The 10691-nt window shown below is 36.5% G+C and overlaps 2 protein-coding genes across 2 annotated transcripts; one reads left to right on the top strand and one right to left on the bottom strand.

Moving 5' to 3' along the window:
* The first annotated feature begins 357 nt into the window (after positions 1-357).
* LOC140841345 (V-type proton ATPase subunit E-like) lies at positions 358-2718 on the top strand. The gene is made up of 6 exons (XM_073208690.1): positions 358-570; positions 648-748; positions 1065-1221; positions 1609-1802; positions 1959-2058; positions 2430-2718. The coding sequence occupies exons 1-6, from the start codon at positions 469-471 to the stop codon at positions 2463-2465; spliced, it is 690 nt and encodes a 229-aa protein (XP_073064791.1). The 5' UTR covers positions 358-468; the 3' UTR covers positions 2466-2718.
* A 174-nt stretch (positions 2719-2892) lies between these two features.
* On the bottom strand, positions 2893-10547 carry LOC140841346 (uncharacterized). The gene is made up of 3 exons (XM_073208691.1): positions 10317-10547; positions 9494-9675; positions 2893-3222 (listed from the first exon to the last, which is right to left on the bottom strand). The coding sequence occupies exons 2-3, from the start codon at positions 9650-9652 to the stop codon at positions 3055-3057; spliced, it is 327 nt and encodes a 108-aa protein (XP_073064792.1). The 5' UTR covers positions 9653-9675; positions 10317-10547; the 3' UTR covers positions 2893-3054.
* Positions 10548-10691: the final 144 nt, after the last annotated feature.

The raw sequence follows: 10691 nt of genomic DNA, 5'->3' as shown, positions 1-10691 counted from the left end.
TTTTAATTTATTATATGGAAGCATGATGAGTCACGTAAAAAAAATTAATCATCTGAAATATGGTTTATAGGCCGTAAAATTTGTGTAACTGTATGTCTTTTGCCTATATACCTTTAAGAATAAGCTCAATAATTATAACAATATCGTGTAGCATAATTACGAAGATTGAAGATATTTTTGAAAAAAAATTAAATGACTAAGGAGCTCAAACAAATTTGGAAGAATAAAGAGTAAAAATGGAAATTTCGTTTAAGATTAAAAAAAAATATTAATAATATGCCATATGTTTGAGAGATAGTAGATCACCGATAAATTATTTATTATTTTAAATTTTTTATTATCTAATGGATGAAGTCAAACAAAACGACAATATAAATAAAAAATTTGCGAAACATCGAGGAGAAAATTCCAGCGATTGTCATAAGAACACCGGAGCTTGAATTTCTGTAACCCAATCCTGATCTGAAAATGAACGACGCTGATGTCTCCAAGCAGATCCAGCAGATGGTTCGATTCATCCGCCAGGAAGCGGAGGAGAAAGCTAACGAGATCTCCGTCTCCGCCGAAGAAGTATGCATTTATCATCAGATTCATATTTTTTTCACTCGATTCCCCACGATTTTAGTTTTAATTGTTTTCTTTGTTAGGAATTCAATATTGAGAAGTTGCAGCTAGTGGAAGCTGAGAAGAAGAAAATCAGGCAGGAGTACGAGCGTAAGGAGAAGCAAGTTCAAGTCCGAAAGAAAATGTAATTTTGTTTTCCTGTTAGCTACTTTGGCCATTATTTTAATCTAATTTGGCGTATGTGTGTTACTGTCTTCTGAAACGGTGATGTTGGTCATTGGAGAGAAACAGAGAATGAAATTGGACATTGATTATTATATTTCTATTTGGACTTTTCAAAAAATTATTTAATCTGTTGCTCAACACTTGCATTTATACAAAAGTTATGCGTGGAATTTAGCTGTTGAACAAGTGATGCTCTTCTGAATTTGACGTGTTATAAGAACTTGTACATGCGTGTGAGTAAAATCCTTGTAAGCTGAAACTAGTGAATTTTCCAGTGAGTACTCGATGCAACTGAACACCTCTCGAATCAAGGTTCTTCAAGCTCAGGATGATTTGGTCAATTCCATGAAGGAGTCTGCGTCCAAGGAGCTGTTGAATGTGAGCAGCGACCAAAATAGTTATAAGAAACTCTTGAAGGATCTCATTGTTCAGGTTGTGAAAATTCAGTCATTATACTTATTATATGCGATGATTTATGACAAGGGTTGGAATTATATACGTCAAAAAATTTAGTGTGTACTATTGAAAAATCTGAACTTCATCCGCAGTTGTGGCAAATAGTATTGACTAGTTAAATTGTCTCTGTAGGGTTTTTTTTTGTCCTCATTCCACGCCTAACTATTTCTACATTGAAGGGCATGCGTCAAGTTTGCAGTAATTGCTATTTCAAGACTGTGATGGTGTTTGAATGGTGGCAAATTCTGCATCCTGTGTGTTATTTGCAAGCGTAATTTGTTTCGGGCAAACAAACTGGAGGCCTTAATCGTTGCCAAATATTATTACTGAAAAGTGTAAACTATTTGTTTTCTAAAATTTCAGAGTTTACTAAGGCTGAAAGAGCCATCTGTGTTGTTACGATGTCGTAAAGACGACGCAAAGTTGGTGAACTCTGTCTTGAAAACTGCAAAAGAGGAGTATGCAGAGAAGGCCAAAGTTCATCCACCCGAGATTGTGGTTGATAATGTCAACCTTCCACCTGCTCCGTCCGATGATAATGCGCATGGACCTTTCTGGTACTCTACTAACTCCTGTTTGTGCTTTCAAGTATATAAACTTGTGTGCAACAACCAATCAAATCACGATGATTCTTTTTGCTTCATTCGTGAATAGATTCTGCTTTGGAAATAATCTCTCTGTCGAGATTAACTGTTTTTCCTTCTTTTTTTCAGCTCTGGAGGTGTTGTATTGGCTTCTAGAGACGGAAAAATTGTGTTTGAGAATACTCTTGATGCTAGACTGGAGGTTGTATTTCGTAAAAAGCTACCAGAGGTACTCCATCTATTAACATCATCTTTTAACTGTATTCGATTACTCATCACAACCAATGAATGGTACCTCATGCTAACTTGAATTTCTAGAAAATTAGCCATAAATTTTTAATTTTTTTCGCCTCTCACCCAGTGATGGGTCTGTCCTGACCTAAGATCACCCCTTTCTTAATAGAAGCTCCAAAAGAGTTGCTACATTCAAGATTCATGCATGTCTATTGTTCTGATCTTCTGTTGTAGCTCAAATACACAAATGATAACTAATGTCTTTGAAATAATTTATCCAACTCCAACCCACATCTTCGTACGTATTGTGGATTTTGAAGGTTTTAGCCACTTTACAATCACCACCATTTGTTTCTCTAATTACAGATTCGTAAGAGCCTCTTCGGACGTACTGCAATGTGAATGACGGGATGCACTTCAAATCTTATGAAGCAATCATGATTCAAGACTGACAATTTACTCTAGATTTTTTCATTTTCGAATCGTGTGAGCTTCGATTTAATATTTCTTCAAGTTTTGAGCTTGAAGCAGCAACAAATCTTCATCTTCGGTAAAAATAAAAATAATAGCTCAATAACCGTTGCCTTGAGTTAATAATCAAACTTGGAAGCCGGTGTATTTAGTCTTTACTGTCAATGAAACACGGTTATTAATTTGTTAGCTGTCATGGGAACTTGTGTATGGTGAGTTCATAATCATAATATTTTCGACCGGTGCTCTCTCTGTATTAAATTACGATCTTATAGAAGCTTTGATTTCCTATTTAAATAAACAACTGACAAACATTTGAATCAGTTGGTAGGTTGCATTAGCAACATTTTACCAATAATGACTACCAACAAAAAAATGCCGGATAAGGACATTTATACCATTTAAACTTGTCTTTTTTAGCACAACATATATTGCTAGAAAACATGCTACAAGCAAAATATAAGTTATACAACAATACGAAGATAAGAAACACCGCACATAATAAACAATAGCTGTACAGTCAATCTTCCAGTATCTGCTGTCTCTCAAGCTCGATAATCTGTTCTGTCAATGAGCTACGCGTACCCTTCAATGTTTCATTGTTGTTCCGGCACTGGTGAAGCTGTTCCCTGAGACTTCGAACCAGCTCAGTTAGTCTTTGGATGTTCTTTTCCTGCGCTAAGATTATCTGCAGAAGGTGGATAAATTTATGTCACCAGAACGAGAAACTAATATCGAAGCCAACCCTCAGTGTTGTTATTATCAATGTCAAATGCAATTGGAAGGATTTATTAAATGTGTCGAGTTTCAGCGACACCTTCACTCTACGGTAAAAAGGTGTTAACAAATCTCATCATATCAATTATTACTTAAAGCTTCCCCTCCAGTCCTGATACATCAACTATAATCAGGACAGAAATAATTCAAGAAATTGAGCAAAAAAAAGAGGCTGTTTCCTTGAAGAAAACTGACACATCCACTGAATATAACAGCACAAACATAAATGATCCTTGAGGGCTATTCCAAATATAAACTTTCAAGAAGAAAACATTTCAGCTAGAAGTCCTGGTACCACTCAGTCTCACCCTGTAAACCAATGTTTTCTACTGGTATGGAGTTTCTCAGAACCAGAGTGTTCCTGAGATAAAAAATGAGCTTAAACAAATCCATTTTAGATCCAACCAGTATATTCCTTGCAATCTGACAATACATGGCAGCGTAAGATGTTTACATTAGCCATCAAATATTTTCATTCTAACTCTTCATGTAGTTTACATTTCACTTCTACTAAAAGGCACTGAAACTATGCAATCCATCCTGTCAATGGGGAACAAGAGAGTAATGCCATTCATGGGTAGAATATGAGCAGCTCGGTTAAACCACTGCTTGATGCATTCCTCGTAGCTCCAACAATTTCGGATTCAGCAAAATTTGGTGATTTCAACTGCATCAAACTCTCTTTGCAGGTTATTCAAAGACAATATGGCAAGGTTATGACGTCTTGAAAAACCAAATAGATAAGCTTATTACCAAACGTGAAGACTAAGCCCATGAGTTTATCATTCTAGGTCAGAACAAGTTGATAGAATCTCCTTTGTCATGTCCCCCCCTGTGGCAACATGAGGGCGAAAAAGGGAAAGAGAGGGATGAGGTTTCTCTCGCTTTTGGCTATCCATTAAGCGGAATAAATTTTATTTAATTTAAATGAAAAAACAGAAAAATGAAGTTCCCACTCGATCAAAAACGGACTATGAGGTCAGCTATCCAACTTCTTTTCATAATTAAATACCATTACTGAATAGGCAGATCTCACTATGACTCACTGTGAAAGACCTATTACTGGATAATTCATGGATAAAGCCAAAGAGTGGTGTGAACCATACAAGTTCTCAATAACATTGATTAAATGAAGTTGAAGTCTCCGGCATACAGAAAAGATCTCACCGTTTTAAGAAATAACCATAGAAAATATTGAACCCACTATTTCTTTAATCCACTTAATTAATATTTTTTTTATTGACTCTATATTTTGTTTTTTTGACACCTAGCAAAAGTAAATTTATTATTTCTTTCGTATTTCGCGGTAAATACCTAAAATAAAGAAATAATCGTGGTTGGGAAGGTTATAGTAGCCAAGGCCATTCGAATATTTTTTTATACATTGGAAAAATCTGTTAGACTATTAATAGACCAAGAAAGGGAAAAGAATAACTTAAAGAAAGGAAATCAATTAGTTATTCATCGAAGTCTTATTCATTAAATGACCGAATTAAAAGCGGATATATAGCTCGGAGCATAGAACAAAAATTCGTTTATTTGCATCAAGCTTTTGGGAGGCTCCTTCAAGACTTGCTCGAACTATTACTTAGCATAAAATAAGAGCTTTAGTTTCGTTTCATCGGGATAGGGATAAGAAAAAGAGAAATTATCGTCGTTTATGGATCACTGGGATAAACGCAGTAATTCGACAAACACGAGTATCCTATAGTTGTAGTAATTAATACATGATCTATACAAGACACAATTGCTTCTTAATCGTAAAATACTAGCACAAAAAACCATATCAAATAACAATTGTCTTTATCTGATTTCCAACGAAATAAGAAGAAAAAAAGTAGATTGGAAAGCATACAACGGAAAAACTTAAACGAACTTCCTCGAAGAATGAACTCCGGGAATGGGAAAAGGTAAGGATGGCGTCGTAATTAACAAGAGAATATGTTTGTTAAAGTAGTCAAAATGAAAGAACACGTTCTATATAAAAAAAATTATGATTCAGTATTTTTTACAACCAATAATAAATATGGATTCTTCTATTTTTCGAACAAAACATCATTCTGGGTTTTAGTTAGGATTGGAATTCTGATTCAAGTTCTAGGATTGGGAATTCTGATTCTAGGGGTCGACTTGGTTCTTTCAGATTGTTTCTCATTGTTGAGAAAAAGGTAAAAAAAAATATGAGCTTGTTTTATAGCAATGATAACTAATAGTTGTTTTTTCAAGGTCAATCTACTCACTCGTCTGAATAATATTTTTCCTTGTTCACTAATAAATCGACTAATTAAATTCATGTTTCTATAATCAATTCGATCCCCCAATTCAACAGGGGGCAAACGCTAACTAGCAGATCCATTTGCAACCCGTATTACCTAAATGATATTTCTTTCCCGGATTTCAAATACTTCGTATAGTATCCAATAAATTATTAGGTGTTCTTTTAATGGTTACAGTATTTGCAGGATTATTAACATTACCTTTTTTATATAATGTTAATAGATTCCAAAATCTATTTCATCGTCCAGTAGCGACAACCGTCTTTTTTATCAGTACTGCAGTCATTCTTTGGTTGGGTAATCTCTTCCAAATACATCAATTGTGCTACATAATGAAAACTTCTTTTTTGGTAAATCAACTGCAAATTTTGTTCTAGATTGCCCAATATCTATTTTACATCTTCTAGGTTAACGTTACCGCCCACCTCAATCATCCAAATTAAAACACAAATCAATTACAAACTCTTTTTCAATGGCCTTCACCATCGAGTTCTCATCCTCTGTCACATCCCAATCAACCCTCAACAATCCACTTGATAATTCATACACTCGCACGATGCTTGGATGACTCGCCACACATACGCTAAACCAACTCGTGGGCACATTCTCAAGCTCGAAGGCAAATTAAGTATTCCTATAATGGGTTCCTAATCTATTACTGAATTCATGCAGGAAATCAAATCCATGTCGATGCTCTCGCCCTTATGAAAGTTCAAGTTGACATGGATGATCTCGTAATCAAGATCCTTAATGGTTTCGATGACAATAATAAAGAACTAGGCAACACTATTTTCGATGAATTGCACGAAAAAACTTCTCAACCTTGAAGCACAGTTGGCTCTAAAGACAAACTCACCTTCTCCTTCTCATGTGAGCGCTTTCCCCTGCAGTTCGACCACCACAACAGCCATCACGCGGTTCATAGTCATTCTGGACAACACCCCAACATCAACCAGCGGCCCTCGGCTCCAACCTGGACACCCCGTTCTTCATCCCACCCACCAACCAAGGATTTAAGACATATCTTGGTCGATGCCAACTCTGCCACCACACTGGGCATTCTGCCAAACGATATCCATCCTTCAAATACATGCCATGGTCTCCTGTGATGCAGCCACCTCATCCTTCACCATGGCCTGCATATACTTCTCTGAGTGTGCACACCGCGACACGTCCATCAGCCTCTCCAACACCAACTGAATGGCTTCTTGACTCTGGAGCATCACATAATGTGACAACTGACCTTGCCAACCTGCGAGTCCGCCCTCCATACGCTGGTTTGGTTGATGTTGTTATGGGGTAATGGTACTGGCTTGGTTATTTCTCATGTCGGCTCTCTTACTTTTTCATGATTTGCTTAACTAACGTGCTCTGTGTTTCCTGCCAGGACCAAAAACCTTATTTCTGTTTCTCAGCTGTGTGCCACTAATGATGTTTATGTTGTTTTCACCTCTTCATATTTTCAGGTGAAGGATAGTCACACCGGAGTCATTCGTTTGCAAGGACCACGTAAGAATGGAGTTATGTTTGGCCGGTCACTGCTACATTGGACTCACCACATGTCATCTCATTTGTCTCTGTCCCACTATCTATTTGGCATTTGTGTCTCGGTCACCCTTCCAGTAAAATTTTTAGTCATTTAGTCTCTTCTCATGTGCTCGGTATGTCATCCCATGACTTGTTAAATTTCTCTTGTGATTCATGCAAAATAAATAAAAGTCACAAACTCCAATTTTATGATTCAACTCTTACTTCTTCCACGCCGTTGAGAGTTAATTTTAACTGATGTTTGGACTTCACCGGTAGCTTCTCTTCGATGGTTTTAAATATTATGTAGTGTTTGTTGATCATTTTACCAAATATATTTGGTTGTATCCATTAAGACAAAAAAATGATGTGCTTGATGCGTTTTTTAAACTCAAAACTCTTGTCAAAAACTTTTTCCGTAGAAAAGTTATCAATCTTTATACTGACAACAGAGGGAATATTTTGCAGTAAAATCCTACCTTTCTTCCGCTGGGATTTCCCACCTTACCACTCCACTGCACTCCACTCCACTCCACCTTGTAAACCGGAACATAATGGAATTTCTGAACAACGTCATCGTCAAATTGTTGAAACGGGTCTTACACTTCTCCATCACGCATCCATTCCATCACTTTCGCCCTTTTACCTTTGTTGTTACCACTTATCACATTAATCATATGCCTATAACAAATCTCTCAGTGACTTCATCATTTGCCAGATTCTTTGATCACCCACCTAATCTTCAAAACTTCGTGTCTTTGGATGGCTATACTACCCATGGTTGCGTCCTTACAACTTCCCCACAAACTTCACCCCAAATCACATCCCAGTGTGTTCCTTGGTTATTCTCTCACCCAAAGTGCCTACATATGCAACGACCACTCCTCCAAATTATTTCTCTCTCGACATGTCGAGTTTGTCGAAAGTGTATTTCCACCTTTCACCAAATTATTTGTCTCTCAACATGTATGAAGATGTCTACATGCCACATGGCTCAACCATCAAGATTTATTGATCGTAATTTTCCCAATTATGTGTGCCAATTAAAGAAAGCTATGTATGGTCTCAAATTGGCACCCATGCAGTTTGTGGAACTTCGACGATTTTTGCCTGATCTTGGTTTTGTTAGTACTCAATCAGACTCCTCCTTATTTATACTTTGGCAAGACACGTTCACCACATAACTTCTGGTTTATGTTGATAACCTAATTTTGATTGGCAGCGATGAGACCAGCATGACTCAAACTATTACTCAATTGGCTGCCCGTCACTCCATCAAAGATCTTGAACCACTCTCCTAAGTGTCTATTCGACCAAATGGGCTTCTTCTTTCTAAGAGGAAATATATTAGTGATCTCCCAGATCAGCACAATATGACATCTTTGAAGCCTGTTCTAACACCACTAGTTGTTGGTACTGCACTCTCTCTTTATGATGGGTCTCCAAGAGTTTCATCAGATGGTTGATAGTCTTCAGTATCTTCTTATCACTAGTCCAGCTGTTGCATTTGTTGTGCATAAGCTCTCATTTTATGCATGTTCCGACTGAACAACGTTGGGATGCAGTCAAACGACTCTTACGCTACCTCAACAGCACTCGAGACATCGGTATCTGAACCTAGACATTGCTGTATGTACACAGTGAATTTTGGTAACATTGTGAAAAAAAATACACATTACAACTACTTGGATTCGAAAATTATGTGCAAAAATAACATTGCATGTATAACAATGGAACAATTACACCACAAACAACGCTTTGATAACGTATTATTTAATTTTGATTTGATTGATTTCTTTCCTTTTTGCTTAGAGGATTCTTGGTTGTCTTTTCTGTGTATGTAGGTGCACTCATGAGATTGAATAAAATACACATTTATTTCCCTAAAACCTCTTCACCACATTAAAACAAACTCAAAAGGTACCACAATAAAAAGAACTCAGACAAACTACCATACATACACAAACAAATCATACACCACATTTATGGAGATGCGATGTCTGATTTACAATAGTTGAATATCCGTACGCATTGAAATTCAAAACACAAGACACTTGAAATTCTAAAAGAGATACAAGACAGATCACAGGGAAAAAACAAGGGAAAACTATAAACAGCTTTAATGGTGATGAATCACATTCAGCTTCAAGCCACTGAATATCCCAATTCCACAAATAAACAACTTGATTCACATAGAAACACATTCACACCGAAAACACTAAAATATTTAAATAGGTGTGCTGCTTTGAGGAATAGACAAATGACAGATTCACATGATTGACGAATTAATAAGACAACAAAGCCAACAGTATAATCCATTAACACTGGCTACGGATTGCTAAATGAGGTGCCAATAGATTAGAATAAGACTACAATTACCTTCTCTTTGATGCTCTCTTCCCTTTTTGAAATTTGTTCCTGCTTATGAGAATCCCTCGAATTCATATCCACATCACTCATCAACTGTTGCCTCCATTCAAATTGCGAGGTAATGATCAACACCAGCAACAGAAAGACAAGTAGCATCGGCCTCGACATATTATCTACCTCCTCCACAAAACCTAAAAGAGGAAAAGTAAAGGAAATTAACATTAAACTAGCACAAGTTACACATTTTGAGAAACGATGATTAAACAAAATCCAATGAATGCATGGAGACCTAGAACACAAAAACCAGTCACAGGAAAGATAAATTCAAGAAGGAATCTCATTCCCTCCACACCAAATACCTACAATGTTTGCTAGTACTTTATCTATCTTGAAATATGGCTTTCGCCCACTTAAAAGTCTTAATTTACTTGGTTATTATAAATTGCCACGGTCAGGCCCCTTAACACAAAAAATGCTGGTTCCAACCTTATATACTTTACTTTATACCTGAAACAGAAAATAATACAAACAACAAAAAAACATAGATTTCTCGAGTATATCAGGCATGGAAGAATTACAACCCAGGATTTAATTTGTATGTTTTGGCACTCCGAAACCAATTGCCCATTTTCTAATTTCTCGCATATTTTCCTTGTTATCTACTTAAATTACTCACAAATTTCACAGACAAAGACGAAAACTAACAATTCCCCAGTTTCTCGCTATTTTCAAGCTCAAAATCTTTAAAAATAAAAAAAGGTCGGTCAAAATGGAGACTTCGCGTAGAAAAACATAACATTAATCGATTGCGGAACCCGGAGAAATAACTTACAGATCAGAGTTGATCGTTAAACCGAACAGCATCAAGGCGAATGGAAATCTGGCAATAGTTACTGGGAAAACTGTAAAGCCTTTGGTTGGAGGTAAATTGAGCCGAGTTCGGCGACTGTTGGTTGGAAAGGAAGAGCGCTATTGAACCTCTCCAACTATTCCTATCTGACTGAATAGCGAGTGATCGTTCACTGAAATTAGATTATGACATTCTCCATTTCAATAAGATGTGAATTACGGATACAACCATGGATTTGACTGCTTTTAACATTAACCTTAAACATATATTTTTTGGGTCAATTGAGGTAAAATCTTTGTGCCAATGTTTAGGTCAGAATTCAGTACAAAATAACAATTAATTTTTGGGTCAATTGAG

Source organism: Primulina eburnea, chromosome 9 (genome assembly GCF_022965805.1).
Source record: "Primulina eburnea isolate SZY01 chromosome 9, ASM2296580v1, whole genome shotgun sequence".
Classification (NCBI taxonomy): domain Eukaryota; kingdom Viridiplantae; phylum Streptophyta; class Magnoliopsida; order Lamiales; family Gesneriaceae; genus Primulina; species Primulina eburnea.
The sequence above is the reverse complement of the archived record's forward strand: the minus strand, read 5'-3'. Positions and strand labels throughout refer to the sequence as shown.